The sequence below is a fragment of the Notamacropus eugenii genome, chromosome 2, assembly GCF_028372415.1.
Source record: "Notamacropus eugenii isolate mMacEug1 chromosome 2, mMacEug1.pri_v2, whole genome shotgun sequence".
NCBI lineage: Eukaryota > Metazoa > Chordata > Mammalia > Diprotodontia > Macropodidae > Notamacropus > Notamacropus eugenii.
In genome coordinates, this window is record NC_092873.1 from 77,553,913 (window position 1) to 77,572,316 (window position 18,404).

General features: G+C 42.9%; 1 protein-coding gene across 2 annotated transcripts in view; it reads right to left on the minus strand.

Moving 5' to 3' along the window:
• PFAS (phosphoribosylformylglycinamidine synthase) overlaps window positions 1-18,404 on the minus strand; it is a 35,244-nt gene continuing 16,840 nt past the window's right edge. For both annotated transcript variants that reach the window (XM_072641102.1, XM_072641101.1), the window contains exons 4-28: window positions 15,359-15,464; window positions 13,793-13,982; window positions 13,540-13,645; window positions 12,850-12,990; window positions 12,579-12,703; window positions 12,208-12,336; window positions 11,321-11,452; window positions 10,725-10,853; window positions 9,878-9,951; window positions 9,641-9,797; window positions 9,200-9,261; window positions 8,784-8,945; window positions 7,845-7,970; window positions 7,516-7,647; window positions 6,804-7,034; window positions 6,322-6,502; window positions 6,062-6,145; window positions 5,444-5,599; window positions 5,106-5,225; window positions 4,702-4,847; window positions 4,409-4,616; window positions 4,126-4,217; window positions 3,902-4,016; window positions 1,160-1,483; window positions 1-654 (exon numbers count right to left, since the gene is read on the minus strand). In XM_072641102.1, coding sequence (XP_072497203.1) covers window positions 347-654; window positions 1,160-1,483; window positions 3,902-4,016; window positions 4,126-4,217; window positions 4,409-4,616; window positions 4,702-4,847; window positions 5,106-5,225; window positions 5,444-5,599; window positions 6,062-6,145; window positions 6,322-6,502; window positions 6,804-7,034; window positions 7,516-7,647; window positions 7,845-7,970; window positions 8,784-8,945; window positions 9,200-9,261; window positions 9,641-9,797; window positions 9,878-9,951; window positions 10,725-10,853; window positions 11,321-11,452; window positions 12,208-12,336; window positions 12,579-12,703; window positions 12,850-12,990; window positions 13,540-13,645; window positions 13,793-13,982; window positions 15,359-15,464 — 3,736 coding nt within the window. In that variant the 3' untranslated portion in view covers window positions 1-346. The remainder of the gene's footprint in view (window positions 655-1,159; window positions 1,484-3,901; window positions 4,017-4,125; window positions 4,218-4,408; window positions 4,617-4,701; window positions 4,848-5,105; window positions 5,226-5,443; window positions 5,600-6,061; window positions 6,146-6,321; window positions 6,503-6,803; window positions 7,035-7,515; window positions 7,648-7,844; window positions 7,971-8,783; window positions 8,946-9,199; window positions 9,262-9,640; window positions 9,798-9,877; window positions 9,952-10,724; window positions 10,854-11,320; window positions 11,453-12,207; window positions 12,337-12,578; window positions 12,704-12,849; window positions 12,991-13,539; window positions 13,646-13,792; window positions 13,983-15,358; window positions 15,465-18,404) is intronic.

The window sequence follows — 18,404 nt, forward strand, 5'->3', positions numbered from 1 at the left end:
TATTTATACACAAATATTTATAGCAGCTCTTTATATGGTGGCAAAAAATAGGCAACTGAGAGGATGCCCATCAGTTGTGGAATGGTTGAATGCATTGTGACAAAGGGGATGGTTTCAGAAAAACATGGGAAGACGTATATGAACTGATGCAAAATGAAATGAGCAGAACCAGGAGAAGATTGTACACAGTAACAGAAATATCATACAATGATCAACTGTGAATGACTTAGCTAGCTTCAGGAACAAGATCCATGAAAATTCCAAAGGACTTATGAAAAATGCTATCAACCTCCAGAGAAAGAACTGATGAAGCTGAATGCAGACTGAAGCACACTTTTTTGGGTCTTCAACAACCTTCTTGGCACCAGCGTCGGGCATTAGTGAAAAGCTGAAGCCAGGGTGATGTAGACAGACTGTCAAATGGAGGGGGTTGCCACGCCCATTGCCAGGGCCGCACAGTTCTCTCAGGGTGGGGCATAAGTGCCAGATGGCGGCCATCCTGGGAGCAGACACCAGCCACACCACCTGGAGAGCCATTAGGATTCAAAGGGTAGTGATCAGTTGGGTTCCCATCATCATCCACCCAATGAAGCGGGATCAAACCCTTTGCTTCCAGCTGAGCCTGGAGTCCAGGGGATGAGAAAGCCATATAACCTATGGAAATCAGGAGGCAAGTGTCAATACAAAGCTCTATTATCCACTATTCTCTCCCACTAAAATCAACTTCTCTATCTTGGAAGCTGCATGCATCCAGGTTCTGAAAAACTTGTTCTGGGAGTCCAATCTTTCCCTGCCCCACCTTTGAGGCTTCTCCATGCTCAGCCTTTGACCCTCCTAGCTCCAATGATTTTGGTGCAGACCTCACTTTATTATTTTTTCCCAGTCCATGTTCCATCTTCTGCCTCTCATTCTTAATGCTAATAAGTCCTTCTCTATCATGGTTCTCATTTTTCTACCAACACTTCAACTTCTTTCCCTCTTCTGCCTCTCCCATTCATATCCTGTGCCTCTCCTTTTGTCTTTGCTGATACTCTGCTTTCTACCAATACTAATCCTTACTTCCTGGGATCTCACCTGTCCTAATATCTTCATTCTCCCCATATTCATCATAGCCTCTTATAACCCACCCTATGTACCACTCATTTCTAGTAACTTTTACCTTCTCCATGAGCACTCCATATTGGCAGCACTCCACCCTCCATTCCTCGAAGCATCAGGGCTGGCCCAGGCCCCACGCGCACCGTAGCCCATCTTGACTCAAAGCGACCAGAAAGATTAGACCGAAGGAGAAGGCCAGGCTGGGTCGGGGAAGTGTTAGGGGTAGGGTCCTTTTCATTTTCATTAGGGTCTATCCCAACCCAGCCAAGGAGAGCTAACAGTTGGCAGCCATTACAGACACCCAGGCTAAAGGTATCAGTTCGCCTACGAAAGCGTTGTAACTCTGTACTTGCATTGACATTGAATGTCACAGCTGCTGCCCAGCCTGTGGATGGAGAGGGAAAGGAGATGGAAGGTTTGCATGAGGAAATATTCATGCTTGTTGTTTGTCAAGCTCATGGTAATAACCTATTTTTAAAGAAAGTTTTTGCACAAACAAAATAAATGTAACCAAGATTAGAAGGAAAACAGAAAACTGGGAAGCAATTTTTACATCAAGTATATTGGATAAAAGCCTCCTCTCTCAAATATATGGAAAACTGATTCAAATTCATAATAATTTGTAAGGATTTATAAGTCATTCCCCAATTGATAAATGGTCAAAGGATATGAACAGGCAGTTTTCAGAGGAAGAAATTAAAAATATCTATAGTCACATGAAAAATGCTCTAAATCACTATTGATTAGAAAGATGCAAATCAAAACAACTCTGAGACAACTACCAGATTGGGTAACATGACAAAACAGGAAGATGATAAATGTTGGAGAAGATGCAGGGAAATTGGAACACTAATTCATGTTGGTGGAGCTGTGAGCTGATCCAACCAATGTGGGGAGCAATTTGGAACTATGCCCAAAGGGCTACAAAAATGTGCATACCCTTTGACCCAACAATACCACTTCTAGGACTGTATCCCCAAGAGATCATAAAAATGGGAAAGGGTCCCAAATATACAAAAATATTTACAGCAACACTCTTTGTGGTAGTCAAAAACTGGAAATCATGGGGATGCCCATCAATTGGGAAATGGCTGAATAAATTGTGGTATATGAATGTAATGGAATACTATTGTGCTCTAAGAAATGGTGAACAAGAAGACTTCAGAGAGGCCTGGAAGGACTTATATGAACTGATGCTGAGTGAAAGGAGCAGAACCAGGAGAACTTTGTACATAGCAACAACCACAGTGTGGGAGGATTTTTTCTGGTAGACTTAGAACTTCATTGCAATGCAAGGACTTAAAAAATTCCCAATGGTCTCTTAAGGCAAAATGCCTTCCACATCCAGAGAAAGAACTATGGAATTCAATCACAGAACATAGCAGATCATTTTCTTTTGTATTACGTTTTGGTCTGTTTTATGATTTCTTCCATTCATTTTAATTCTTCTATGCAACATGACTAAGGTCAAAATGTATTTAATAGAAATGTATGTGTAGAACCTATATAAAATTGTACGCCATCTCAGGGAGGGAGGAAGGGGGAAAGGAGGGAGAAAAAATCTAAGTTATATGGAAGTGACTTAGAACACTGAAAATAAATTTAAAAAAATAATAAAAAAAAAAATTAAAAGCAACTCTGAGGTACCACCTCATACCTGTCAGATTGGCTATTGTGACAGAAAAGAGAATTGGCAAATGTTGGAGAAATGTGGAAAAGCAGGCATACTAATGCACTGTGGTAGAGTTATGAACTGATCCAACCATTATGGAGAGCAACTATGCCCAAAACACATATAGCAGCTCTTTTTTGTAGTGGTAAAGAATTAGAAATTGAGGCGATGCCCATCAATTGGGGAATGGCTCAACAAGTAGTGGTATATGACTGTAATGGAATATTACTGTGCTATAAGAAATGATGATCAGGCTGATCTCAGAAAAACCTGAAATTTACAAAAACTGATGCAAAGTGCAGTGAGCAGAACCAGAACACTGTACACAGTAACAGCAATACTGTACAACGACCAACAGTGAATGACTTAGCTATTCCCAGGAATACAGAGATCCAAGATAATTCCAAAGGACTCATGATGAAAAATGTCATCCCACCTCCAGAGAAAGAACTGATGGAATATGAATGCAGATCACAGCATATTATTTTCCACTTTTTCTTTTAGAATTTTTTTTTAATTTGTGCCTGTGTCTTTCACAACAGGACTAATATGGTAATATGTTTTAAATCATTTGACATGTATAACTTGTATCAAATTGCTTACCATCTTAGGGAGGAGGGGGAGTGAAGGAAGGAGAAAATTTGGAACTTTAAATTTAAAAAAGTGAATGTTAAAAATTGTCTTTATATGTAACCAATTACATATTATTAAAAAAAAATTTTTAATTCATGTAAAAAAAAAAAAAAAAGAAACATGGAAGATCAACAGAATGACAAGGGGAATGTTTATGAAACAGGGGCAGAAGAGAGACAGGAATCTTTAGGGGGTTGGAGATGATTTAGGATTGATTTTTATTTCCAGTACACATTAAGATACTCCTATCCTGAGGCTACCACCAGTTACTGAGGGCAGGTAGAAGCAAAGAAATGAGTTTATCTGTCCAATTACTATACTGTCTTCCCCTTCACCCAGCGGAAATGCAGTAAGGTTAAAGGCGAAATCTGATTCCAGAGGAGACTGGATCCTTTGAGAACAGGTAAGGGCAAGAAAAAAAGGCCCTTTTACACTAAAGGTACTTCACCTGGGGATAGGGGAGGAATCTGGAAGAAGGAAGTTGGAATAAAAACTGACCTTTGGCAGAACCGAGGACATCTGCATAGCTGAAGCCACCAACAAAGGCCACACCTTGAAAGGTGTCCAATCCGATGGCCCCAGAGCAAAGATCCTGCATTGTCACATCCCAAACCTGAAGACAGGAGGGTAGGAGTCATTAGATATTGGATTCCTAGGACTGGTACCTCTAGTTTCCAGCTCTCTCCTTTCGTCAGGGTAAAGTCTTTTGTTTCACTGCTTACCTCAAACCCTGCCATGTGGAAAGCATCTACCATCTCTCGATCTCCATTGCTTCCTTCCTCACGAAGTACAGCAACTCGAGGGGCAGGGCCTCCTGGGTGAAGAGGCAAAAACAATCTCAAAGACTGATTAAGTAATCTGGTCATCCACCTGCCCTACTTCCTTCCGCTTCTCCCTCCCACTACTTGAACTTAACAGGCCAAGCATGTAGCTCTTATACCCTAGATCTCTCTCTGGTTCTCCCTGCTATCCCCCAGAAGCTAGGCATTCGGGTTCTAATCTCACCAGGTTCATGGGGCACAGAGTTTTCAATAGGAAAAGGTGGTAAGCTGTAGCAAGGTCCTTTCCGCTGTCTCAACCCAGCTTCCTCCTCATTCACACAGCTTGGATCAGCCTGCAACCGCTCCAACTGGAAACTTGTCTCCTCCCATATTGTGCGTAACTGCCCTACTGTCTCCTCCAAAACAACAGTTCCATTCACTGCCACCTGAACCTAGGTAGAAATAGGAATGGTAAAGGCCATCCCAGCTAGAAGTCCTGAGAACTCTAGCTTGCCCAGCTCCTTCTCAACTTCTTACTTTGGCATGGGGGCCATTCCCAGCTGTGCGGCCAATGGAAAGACACAGGAGGCCAGCATCCTGATATCGTTTTTGCACCTGGGCCTCATCCAGCTCTCGCACCTCGAGTACCAGACCCAGTTCCTCTGCAAACAGCACTGGCAGCACTGAAAAGAGAAGCAGGAACACACTGCAGCAAAGGGTCAAGAGGGACAGCAGGAAATGGGAACAAAGGGGTCAGTAGAACTAAAGCTGAATATGGGATACTGGAGAAAGGAATGGCATTTAGAGGAAAGGAATGGCCTGGAGAAAGGCATTTAGATGCTCAAACTCCATGAAATATGAGAAAAATCAGTCTAAGCGATGGAGAAAGGAAATGGGAAGAAGAGAGTTGGGCTTAAACTTTAGACTCTTGAGTCTCTCACCATCAGCCCCAGGAAAGGGCAAATCCACTTCTATCCCACAATTCCCAGCAAATGCCATCTCCAGGATGCAAGTAATGAGACCTCCATCACTGACATCATGGCCAGAACTTAGGAGGTGGTCTAAGGAAGAAAGAGTAAGAGGTCATCAGAATTAGCTCCTTTGATTTCTTTCCACACCTCATCTTCACAGAGAAGAAGTCAGGCAAAGAATGACTAGGAGAGATAGAATGAGAAAGAAGTAACAGATAGACCCTAGAGAGATAAGTGTCCCTCCTCTCTTCCTCATCAAACTACAGGCCAGGCCCTCTGTGCTGGCTCTTTTGGTCCCTGTGACTCACCTTTCAGCAGCCCTTGAGTAACATTAAAGGCCCAAACAAGATTCTCGGGAACATCCAAATCGGGAGGCTCTGTCCCAAGCTGGGAGAAGCACTGAGCCAGGGCTGTGCCCCCAAGTCGGTGCTGCCCAGGGCTCAGGGGCACATATAGAAGACGTCCTGAAAAATTAAGCAAGTTTAAGGGAAGGGGAGTGAGAGAAAACCAGAAAGGGAGAGGGATAGGAAGCTGGACTTGGGATTTCATCTGTATAGAAAATTGCAAAATGAGGATATTTCCTTTACCAAGGCATGTCAGATCTTCTCTGCAACCTACAGTCTTAAAGAATTGCCTAGAACAGTGAAAGTTAAATGACCTGCCCAGGGTCACACAGCCATGTAGAACTGAAACTCAGGTCTTTGTGACTCCAAAGTCAAGTTTTCTATCTACTGAGCCATGCAGCTCTGAACTCACTATATCTCTTAATATAGAATTATACTACCTGCATGTATGAGGACTCCCCAAAGACCACAACTCTCAGCACACACCAACCTCTCCCATTTTCCAGGTGTGTAACCCAAGGGCTGTTGAAAGGGGAAGGGTGACCTGCCTGACCTCTGCTCTTTCAGGAAAGGGGATGATACCTTGCCCTCCAGGGTTCTTGAGATCTGGGGTCACAGTGGCCATGATGTCAGGGCAAACAGCATAGGCTGAAATTACTAGGGATCCTAGTATAAGAAAAGAAGACATGAACGGGATGAGTTCAGCTTCTCACACTGATCCCTCCCTCTACCTGCCATTCATTACACGGCCTCCTTCTCTGTTTTATTTACTTTCCTGGGCTTTCCAATTCTTCCCACTTCACCTTTCCCCCCATTATCCTATTACAGTCATCCCATCTCACCAGGAGCCCTCACGGTTTCATTTCCAACACGAGCAGCCATGCTAAGTGAGTCTTTGCCACCATCCACTGCCACCCCCAGAGCACGCATGACAGCTACCATAGCCATACAGGCATCCACCAGAGTCACTCCGTCCCCAGGGAGCTTAGCTGGCCACATCCAATTTCCACTGCATTTCACATCCTATGTGAGACAGGGAATGACATGTGAGGGGTAGAGAAAACTGGGAGATGAGAGAAGAGAAGTGAGTTGGGAGAGAGGAAACTGTGTGAGTGGTGACTATGTGAACATAAGATCCAAGGTAGTTGGAAAACTGGTATTTGTAGAGAAACACCAAATAGGGGGCTAAAATGCCAAAGAAGTGAAAGGCCAGAGGGATGAGGAAAGAGGCGAAGGAAATAGGAAAGGAAATAGGGGTTATGGTGAAGATGCAACTGGGATGGTCAGGGGAATTTGGGGATTGGGGGCAGGGCTGGAACCTTACCCGTAAATCAGTGATCTGTGCAAACACCAGATTGGTGAGGGCCTCAGCCACAGCCAGGCGAGCAGCAGCCTTGGGGTCCAGCAGACTCTTGATTGGCTGTTCTCCTAGAGCTGTGGCTGCCCCCACCAGTTCCCCATGACTCAAGGCCACCACCGCGACATCGGCTAGAGGTGTATGAAGTGGCCCCACACACTGCTGTTGAGCCACCAGTCCACTCACTGACCGGTCCACCTGTGGGATGAGTGTTTGGGCATTAAAACAAAACAGTGAGACATTCAGGAAGACATAGCAGTGATTAATGAGGGGTTGGGAAAAGAGAGGAATTACATAATCCTGAAGTACAAAATATGAGACATAGTCTTCAAAGAGGGCAGGCAGAGAGAACTAAGAACAGAGGTCCCCAGCTCCAAGAGGGAATGAGCAGGGAAGAAGAAACGACCCCAACTCAACTGGTACAACCCTCATTCAAACCCCCAATTCTTGAAGCCTAGGACAAGGCATAGCCATGTGAGTCCTAAGGGTGAGGTAGAAGAACTTGAGACTGGTAAAATCCCACCACGACTCCGCTCTTCATCTATCCAAACCTTCCCCATCTTGTCCCTTCTCCCTGGGCTGGAAAAAGGGATTGAGCTTGAAGAATTGGGCAAAGCTTAACAGTTTTCTGGTAAGGAGGGCTTTTTGGAGATAGGCCCTGAAATGGAGGAAGAAGTACCTTGTTAGTTAAGTAGCGCTTGCTCGCCACAGCAGGCAGCCTCAGGACCCGATTGAGAGCCTGGAGGACACTTAAGCCAGGGGGCAAAACCAGGGGCTGCAGGACACAGGGGACTCTCTCAAGGAAGAAATCCTGGAAGAGAAATACAGGGTAGTAGAGGTCCTGAGGTCAGGAAATCAGGCAGATATTCAAAAACACAAGGGGAGATTCAGATAGGGGTGAGAGAGGGAGCCTGGGGTTATAAAGGGTTAGGAGGCCAGGGATCTGGAGGCATGGAAGAAGCCTCAGAGATTTCTAGGCAGCACTCTCAGCTATTCCAATCTCAGCACCTTTCTGGGCATCTTCCCCAACACCCAGTCCAGTTTCAAGTCCACAGGGGTCCAGGGAAGAGCAGAGGGCTCATCTCCATGATCCTGTTTGCCCACAAGACATTTTCGGTCTTCTACTAACACAATCTAGACAGAGGTGACAAAGAGAGAAGATAAAAGAAACTCCACAAAGGATCACAGGCTTCTACCCACTAAATCCACATTTTACCCCCATCACCACTCTACTCTCTCCTCCTACTCTTTGCTTCCCACATACTTATATGCAACTCTAAACTTCACCTGTTTCCCAAACACATTCCCACCTAATACTTTTAGCATTTATGGAGCAATTTAAAGTCTGCTAAAAGCCATACATTTGTTATCTCACTGGATCCCCACAACAATTCTTTGAGGTAAGTACTACTGCTATCATCCCTATTTTACAGATCAGAAAACTAAAGCTAAGAAGTGAAGTGTCTTGCCCAAAGGCTCACAGCTGGTTTAAGTGTCTTATGCAGGATATCAACTCAGGTCTTCCTGAGCTCAGGTCTAACACTCTCTTCTCTCCACCTGCTGCTGCAACAGTCACTACGCCTCTTCTTTTAGGTCCTGTTGTTGCTCAGTCATTTCAATTGTGCCCTATTCATGACTCCTTTGGGGGTTTTCTTGACAGATACTGGTGTAGTTTGCTATTTCCTTCTCCAGCTTATTTTACAGACGAGGAAACTGAAGCAAACTGAAGCAAACAGGGTTAAGTGACTTGCCCAAGGTCACACAGCTAATGTGTCTGAGGCTGGATTTGAACTCAGTTCTTTCTGGCACACTGTCCACTGTGCCACATAGCTGCCTTTGTTCTAGGTAGAGCCATCCTGTCCATCATAAGATTCTGGTCCATCTTTCCTTGCAAACAATTTTCCCCTCTCCTGTTCATCCCTGTTTCTGGTTGTCTAGGTTTCTCACCCGTCCATCTCCTGTGATAGTTCCAACATAGCAGACAGGACATCGTTCTCGAGAGCAGACTTCGTTCAAGAACTCCCGATGAGAAGGTCTGATCAGCAGGGCATTTGACTCCTGGTACTCAGCTCCCCAGATTTCCAGGGCATTCAATGTTGTGTCTCCCAACTATAAAACCACATTGGAGGAAACAGAAGAAGAGAAAACAAAAGATGGCCAGATTGCCCTTGAGAACTAAAGCAGAATGGACTTAGCTAAGTCCAAAAGGTGGATAAGAGTTGTTTCTTCTCTGACTCCCTCAGATTTCTTGCAATTCCTGGGGGTAGGGAACTGGAATAACTGTAGGGACATGTGTGTGGCATGGTAATGGGACTTCAAATTTTTTCAAACCACAACATGGAACAGGGTGTGGACTGACATACCTGAAAACAGCTGGTGTAGATCTTGGCTCCAGCTGGATCACTCAGTTCCTTCAGGACATTCCCTAGGAGAATGGGTGAGACAGGGGTGAGAGAGGCACTCAGTACATAGATCCTCAGACTGAGAGGTCTCAATGTCAGATCTAATTTTATTTACCTAATCTTAGTCTGGGGGGTGGGAGGAAGTCTCTGGAGGAGAAGCCCTTAATTTCAATTTTTCCCTGCTCATTTACATAATCCTTACCTTTCCCACCTACTACCATAGTTCTCATTCTCCTTAATGAATTAGAATTTTTATCCAGAAGGGAGGAAAGTCACTGTGTTGTGTGGCAGTGGGAGAAAAACAGTCTGCTACTCCTAAAAGATTTCCCCTTAACCCTGTCCAGGGGAGTTGTGTTGGGAAAAAGGGCTCTGGGCTCCACATTCCAACCCATGGCTCCTCACCATTGCCACCAGCTCCTTGATCATGAAGGCTGCAGATGGGATTCCCTCCAGGCGCCTCCACACAGGCCCGGATTACCCGGTTCATCTTCTGTTCCATCTCAGGATCACCCCGTTGCACTGCCCCAAAATCCAGGTCACTAGCATTGTCCCCTTGAACCTATTTGGGGACAGGGCCAAAGACTTTACTCCCTGTGTACCTTCGCATCCAGCCCATAGCTTTCACTTTCTTCTACTCACCTGGATGGATGAAGCAGCTCCACCCCCAAGCCCAATCCTATAGACTGGCCCCCCAACTTTCACAACTTCCATGCCTGTGAAGAAGGGAAGTGAGATGAGCTGGAGTTAAGAGAACGGAAAGGTACAACAAGGGTCTGTCAAGATAGGTTCTTCAAGTCAAAACCATCCTCCAACCCAAGAACATAAGAAAAGGGAGCTAATAGACTAGAAAGGGCCCAGGCAAGTAATAAGTATTTATTAAAAACTAATTTTTCATGTTTTACATAACTGAATATGTAATCATCAAACTTTATCAAACTGCTTGCCTTCTCAATGAGGGGGAAAGGGCAGGAAACAATTTGGAACTCAAAACTGCAAAAAAACTAAAGTCTAAAAATTGTTTTTACATGTAATTGGTACAAAATATTAAAATGTTTTTTTAAAACTTTAATTTTTTTCTTTTTTGGTGGTGGATGTCTACACCTATGATTTTATCAGCATAGGAAATTCCCAGTAAGGAATTTCTTCAACCAATGCAGACCAGCCCTTTCTCTTCAACTTATGGTCATGGAGAGATTAAGTGCCATTATGTGTTAGAGGAAAGACTTGAACACAGTTCTTTCTGGCTCCAAGGCTAGCTCTCTATCTACTACACAATGCTGAGGAGGAAGAGAACATGTAACGAAAGTAGTACCTTATCACAAGAACAGAACAGCAATGAGTAAGAGAAGATAATTCCCCCTGCTTTTCAGGCTTTGAAAAGACCCGACTTCAGTTAGGAGACAGGAAGCTAACTAGGGAGATGAAATCTTTTCTTCTCTAAGACCTGTACTCTATAAGGGCAGAGATAATGTGAGAAGGACCTCACCTTGTTCAGGGGCTTCCTTGTTCACATGCTCAGCATTTATGGATCCAATACCACCAGTAAACATGATTGGTTTGATCCATTCCCGCCGCTGCCCATTTGGGAGACAGAGCCCCAGGGATCGGGCAAAGCCTGGATGGAAGAGACATCCAGGAGAGAATGAAGACTGCCCAGCTTCCACACCCTTCAGCAGTCCCAATGCTGAGCCCTCAATCTTCTCAAGGATATACAGGGATCATGGTACAATGGAAGCATCATTGGTTCATTGAATAAGTAACACTGGGGCTTCATTTCTTCCTCTAATTACTTATTAGCTTTGTGCCCAAGGACCAGTCACTTAACCTTTCTAATAAGGCTCTTCTGTAAAATGGGGATAATAATTCATGTAGCACCTGTGCTGTGGGGTGGCTGTGAGGATCAAAAAAAAAGCATGGAAAATACAGTGTGTCATATAAATTCCAGCTATGACACATAAAGCATTCGGTCCTCTTAGTCCCTGGCTCTTCCCCTCCAAAACCTAGGAATCCAGCTCCCTCACTTCACTCGATACTTATCTGAGGGGCCTAGATGATGAGCAAACCTCTGTCCATCAGCCTTACCTGCCAGTACTGGTTCCCCAAACTTGTTCCCATAGTCGGAGGCCCCATTGCTTGCTTCAATTGCAACTTCAAGAGGATGGGCAAAGTTCCTTGGATACACGAAGTTTGGATCTTCCCAGGGTAAACTATAGCCTGGGGGAGTTACAGGGAAGGGAGGATACCTGTGAGACTTAAGCAGAGGCTTCCTGTCATATGGAGACACTGGGAATCAACTGCATTAGCGAGATCCATGCTACATCTCAGATCGCTTGGATCTGTACATCCTGGCTGATTGACGAGAGTAGGAAAGATACAGGGATATTGACTGCAGTGCTGACCCCATATGCCTCACCCCAATCTTCCCAGCAGCACCTTGCTAAGAGATTGTTTGTCCTTCATTCTCAAAGAGGACCATGACATCAGAGAGGTGATGCCATGACCTGCAAGTGAATTGGATTTAAGTGAGGGAGGGCTGTGCAAAGTCACTGGCCTCACTTTCTCCTCTGGAGTCATCTGGATCCAGTGGCAAGATACAGATCAGGATGGGTGGAAATGGCCCCACCTTTGCTATGAATGTACATTTGGAAGAATTGCAAATCACAATTTTCTCATTTTAAGAATTCTCTTATATTAAAGAGAATATAGATTTGAGCCACAGGCTGTCAGCATAATACAGGTTTTCCCCAAAATCTCAGTGCAAGCTTAAGCTATTAAAAATTTAATATTAGCATATAATAAAATATTAATCTTATATCAGCTTTAATAATTTAGAACTGCACTAAGACTTCTGGGACACCCTGTATTACCAAACTACACTATCCTCTTACAGAATAAGCACCACCACCAACTGAAAGCCCATCCACAAAAGATCTATTAGATACAATAAGGGACTTTTATCTGGAAGAGACCTGGAATGTGCAGATTGCCAAAGCAATAGCCAGCAGTCCCAGCCACAACATGGGCCCCTTGGCCCGTACACTGTACATCTCGAATCCGGCCCCCAGTTCCTGTGGTAGCACCACTGAAAGGAGCCACACCTAGAGCATGGAAGAGACAAAAAGGAGATATAGGGACAAGAACAGAAATAGACAAGCCTTTTAGAGGCCTTTCAGCAAACTGTGAATCTAAGTTCCTAGTTCCCCTTCTCCTTATATAGCTTTGCTCCCTTTAGGAAATAATATACACCCAAACCATAATCCTCCCCTCAACTCCTGCTTCTTTCTCAAGGATTTAGAACCCCACATCCCCAAGGTTTCCCATAACCTGACTCCTAGCTCACCAGTGGGGAAATTGTGAGTCTCTGCTGTGAAGATAACATGTCTTGTCCCCGTCTTCTCCTGAAAACAGCCTGGCTTGGAAGGGTCCTCAGGGCACAGGAATTGTATTTCTTTCCCCTGGATAGCACTGACAATATAGCAAGCATCAGGTATAGCCCTTAACTTGAGTGCTGGGATAAAGACATCCACTTGTCCCAAACAAAGCCTTGGGTCCCCCTGCTCTCACAGTGGCTGAAGCTGGAACTCCTGGTTTTCTCCAGTCTTAGCCCTTACCTGCTGTTGTCACAAAATTTAATGACATTGTTGGGGTTAGAGGTTGCCTGGGTGCTCATTATGGCATCAAACAGAGAATGCTCCAGTTCTTGCCCATCAACCCAAAGTCGACCCTTGAAGAACCAGTGTCGACTATGTTCGCTAGAGGAGGACAGATACACAGGGAAGAATTAGGTCAGGAGGTGAGTGATACGATGAGGAATCTGAACTTGCCGGCTCTTTTCAATTCAAGTCTTTAATAAGATCTCATTTTCTAATGTGAAATTTGATACACCCCATCAGCCAAACCAAATAAAGGGGTTAAACACTAAATATGGTTTCTTTTTTCATTTTGGATTATACATATCATCCCCACCACCACCACCTACAATCTCCAATTTAATACTTCTTCAATGTTTATACTGAAAAATATCTTTTTGATAAGGTTATCCCTCCACTAGAGAAGAGAACTCCTCATTTATACCTTCTCAGAAGGCACCATTCTTGTTTGGCTTATTAGCCCAGATCCACTATTAGTATAAACTGAGGCCCATAGGAAGGCTTCTCTCTGAGAGCACAGTCCCGTAACATCAAAAACTCAGAAATGGAGCAATGATACTAGACATAAAAGCTCAAAAAGGAAACCCAAGTCACTGATAAACCAAACCCCACCTTTCCCTTAAAAATTACAAGTGTCTCAATTCATTTTACCTATTAGACTGAGCCAAGTCAAAGGCCTCCACTACGCTGGGGTTACGTTTCATCTCCTGAAAGCAACGGGTATAAAAGTCCAGGTCCCAGGAGTCCATGGCCAAACCTAAGGATCAGATCACATGTTGCTAACCCCTGGAGCCTAAACCTTCCTGTGCACCCTCCCCGGGCATCTCATTCTTCTCCTCTCTCTGTGCTTCCCACTGGTAACCCTAGGTTTCCCCAATGCTCAGGCCCCACCCAGGATACAAACCTAGCTCTTTATTGGCCTTCTCCAGAGCAGTTCTTCCCTCAGCCAGAATGTCAATGAAACCATTACAGGAGGCAGGGGGATTTCCTGTAGAGAGGCTCTGGATAGGCTTGGGAAAGCATTGCTCTGTCATCTGATCATGAACAGTAGCTAAAGCAACAGCCTTCTCCTCTTCTGAGGGGGCAGAGGTAAACTGAAAGGAAAACCAAGGAGAGAACAGGATAGACAATGAGACGAGTAAGAAGAACAAGGAACATATGACCTATCAAACTTACGGATAAGAGAAGAATTTACGAAAAAACAAGAGATAGAGAACATTGTGAGAAACAAAAGGGATAATTTTCATTACATGGAATTAAAAAGATTTTGAACAAATAAAACAAATGCAGCAACGTTAGAAGGAAAGCAGAAAATGGGGGGGAGGGATTTTATAGACAAGTTTCTCAGATACAGTTTGTTAAATATATAAGAATGTGAACATTCCCCAATTGATAAATGGTCAAAGGCTATGAATAGGCAGTTTTTGGAAGAAGAAATCAAAGCTATATAGAGTCGTATGAAAAAATGCTCTAAATCATTATTGATTCGAGAAATGCAAATTAAAACAACTTTGAGATATTATCTCTCACCTATCAGATTGGCTAAAATGACAGTAAAGTAAAATGACAACTGTTGGAAGGGATGTAGAAAAATTGGGACACTAATACACTGTTGGTGGAACTATGAACTGATCCAACAATTTTGGAGAGCAATCTGGAATTATGTCCAAAGAGTTATAAAACTTTGACCCAGCAATGTAACTATTAGGTCTGTTTCCCAAGGTGATCAGGGAACAGAAAAGAACCTGTATGTTGTAAAATATTTATAGCAGCTTTTTTTGTGGTGGCAACTAAGGGGGTTCCCATCAATTGGGGAATGGCTAAACAAGTTGTGGCATATGCTTATGATGGAACACTACTGGGAGGTAAGAAACGATGAGCAGGTTGATTTTAGAAAAATATGGAAAGACCTGCAAGAAATAATGAATAGTGAAATTAGGAGAACCAAAAGAACATTAGATATAGTAACAGCAATCTTGTTCAAAGAATAACTATGAACAACTAAGTTATTCTGAGTATTATAAATACTCAAATCAACCACAAAGGATCTATGAAGCAAGATCCACCTCCAGAGAAAGAACTGATAAATCGAAGTATGCATAAAATGGTTTTTACATACACACACACAGAAATGTGTGTGTGCCAGTGCAGAGCAGGGAGGGAGGGAGGGTGACAGTTCAGAACTTAAAATGTAACCCCAAAAATTTAATTTAAAAAATAAAACAAAACAATGTGAAGAAAAGAGAAAGAGACATACCCAGAGACCAAGAGATAGTCCAGAAGAGAAATTAACAATAATAATAATAATAATAATAGTAGAAATTATACCCTCTCACCTCAACCCCTGGATGCCAGGCTCTTTCTCTACTAAACCAAATTATTTCAATAACTCTGTTTATCTTATTCTCGTAATTCTCCTCCCCCAACTTCCCTGACAATCATCCTTCATTCAAAGCCACTATTTTCTTACAGTGAGCCGGTAGCGTCGAGTTGTCTCCACTCGATCCACAGCCCTCAGCCCAGCTGCCCAGCACACGGATACAATGTTGGAAGAGGCTGGGCTAGAAAAGTTCAACCTAGGAGAAGTTGAGAAAAGACAATGAACCACTACTGATGTCAAGTATCTCTGGGTTTCCACGATGAATCTAGTACCTTCACAAATATAATCTGATTTGCCCAAAACCAAATTCCATCCTCCCTTGTATCAAATTACACACTTTCCTTGATGCCCTGGGAGTCAGAGTCTAAAATTGGCTGATTATTTCTTAAAACCCATATACCAAAAGTATCTCCAAAAGTGATCTGGATAGGCAAAATAGCCAAGGTTATCAAGAGAGGCAGAAATATGACACAAAGAGAAAACACCCCTACACACAGCTCCCCGCCCCTAACTGCCCATCCCTTCTCCAGAACAACTGTATTTTACTATCCATTCCAGTGTCTTCACCAAGAAAACCCCAAATGGGGTCACAAAGAGTTAGATACAACTGAACAACAAAATCTTTAATCCAGAATTGTTCCAGAGACATCCCTGACTAGAATGTTCCTAATAGACTTATCTTCATAGGCTCTCACGAGCTCAGATATATTGACCACTTTACAGAAGCCATGTGCCAAGTCTTCATTTCATTATTAATTTCTTAACTCATCTCTAAATCCCACAGTCCATCCCCGCACACACACACACACACACACACACACACACACACACACACACACACACACACACACACACACACCTCAGTTTGCACCCCTTTGTTTCAGGTAAAATCACTGACAGAAACTATTCTGTTAGCTCAGACAGGATCTCTCATAGTAGAATCTTATCACCTCAGGCAAGATACTTTATTTTGTCAGCCCACCAGAGATGATCCTAGGATGGAAACCCATTCCACACTAATCAAACTCAAAAGCAAATTATACATAAACTGGAATACTAATTCATTCTTTTCAAATGGCAGAGTATTCCCTCCAGGTAGATACTTCAGCCATTCCGAACACCAAATCACAGATCACAGATCACAGGGCAATTTGGTAAACCAATAATCACAGCAGCAAAGTGAGCTGGATATTACAAACAATCTTACCAAGCTTAATCTTACCAAGCAATGCTGGGATCTAAAAAATGCCTCTGATGCTCTAAATCACTTTTGATTAGAGAGATGCAAATCAAAACAACTCTGAGGTACTACATCACACCTATAAGATTGGAAAACATGACAGAACAAGAAAATGATAAATGTTGGAGAGGATGTGGGAGAGTTGGAACACTAATTCATTGTTGGTGGAGCTGTGAGCTGATCCAACCATTCTGGAGAGCAATTTGGAACTATGCCCAAAGGGCTACAAAAATGTGCATACCCTTTGACCCAGCAATATCGTTTCTAGGACTGTATCCCCAAGAGATCATAAAAATGGGAAAGGGTCCCACATGTACAAAAATATTTATAGCAGCACTCTTTGTAGTTGCCAAAAACTGGAAGTCAAGGGGATACCCATCAATTGGGGAATGGCTGAATAAATTATGGTATATGAATGTAATAGAGTACTACTGCACCATAAGAAATGATGAACAAGAAGACTTCAGGGAGGCCTGGAAGAACTTATATGATCTGATGCTGAGTGAAAGGAGCAGAACCAGGAGAACTTTGTGCACAGCAACGACCACAGTGTGCGAGAGGTTTTTCTGGTAGACTTGGAACTTCATAATAACGCAAGAACTTAAAAAAAATTCCCAATGGTTTTCTAAGGCAAAATGCCTTCCACACTCAGAGAAAGAACTATGGAATTCATTCGCAGAATGTAGCAGATCATGTTTGTGTGTGTGTATGTGTGTGTATTATGTTTTGATTTGTTATATGATTTCTTCCATTTATTTTAATTCGTCTACATAGCATGACTATAGTGAAAACGTATTCAATAGGAAAGTATATGTAGATCCTATATGGAATTGTATACCATTTTGGGGAGGGAGGGGGGAGGAGAGGGGTAGGTGTGGGTGAGTAAAAATCTAAGTTTTATGGTAGTGATTGTAGAACATTAAAAAAAATTTTTTTTAAATTTTTAAAAATCACAAATTAAAAAAAAGAAAACTAAGTCAAAATGCAAAACAAATAAATAAATAAATAAATGATGCCTCTGTCTGGAACTTCTGTCATCATTAAAACTAGAATATCCAGTATTAGAAGACTACTGATAATATCTTACTTTGGCTTTTCCTATTCTAGATTCCACACAGACCATTTCTCTTCTGTTAATAACATTACACTGAACAGACAGGTATACAACTGAATCACTGCTTAGTGACATATCACCTTGACTACTTTAGACTCATGTTTTATATGCACACACATACAAATATATATGTTGTTCAGTTGTTTTTCAGTTGTGTCTTACTCTTCATGACCTCATTTGGGGTGTTCTTGACAAAAGATACTGGTTTGCCATTTCCTGCTCCAGCTCTAGATAAGGAAACTAAGACAAACTGGGTTAAGTGACTTACTCAGGGTCACACAGCTAGTAAGTGTCTGAGGCTACATCTGAACTCAGGTCTTCCTGACTACAGATCTGGCACACTATCCACTGTGCCACCTCACACAAATACATACAGGTATATACACACACACGTCTCCCTGAGGATCCTTGAGGATGTAAGCTCCTTGAGGATAGAAGACTATTTTACTCTTGTTTTTATATCCCTGGCACTTAAGCACAATTTCTGGTACATAGTAAACACCTGATCTTGTTGACAAATCAATGCTCCCCTCAGGAGTACCCCTAGGAGACATTCAGTTTGAGATGTAACATATTTATATGACATCTGATGATGGATTATTTCTGAGAACTAGACTTTTGGTCAGATCTGGATTATAACCCAGAGACCTACAGTTACCATATACTAGTTGGGAAAATCACTAAACTTCTCTAAGACTCAATATCCTCATCTCTAAAATAAGGGTATTTTTTGTTAGAATCAAGTCAGCTATCAAGGATAAAGCACCAATATAAATTTCAGC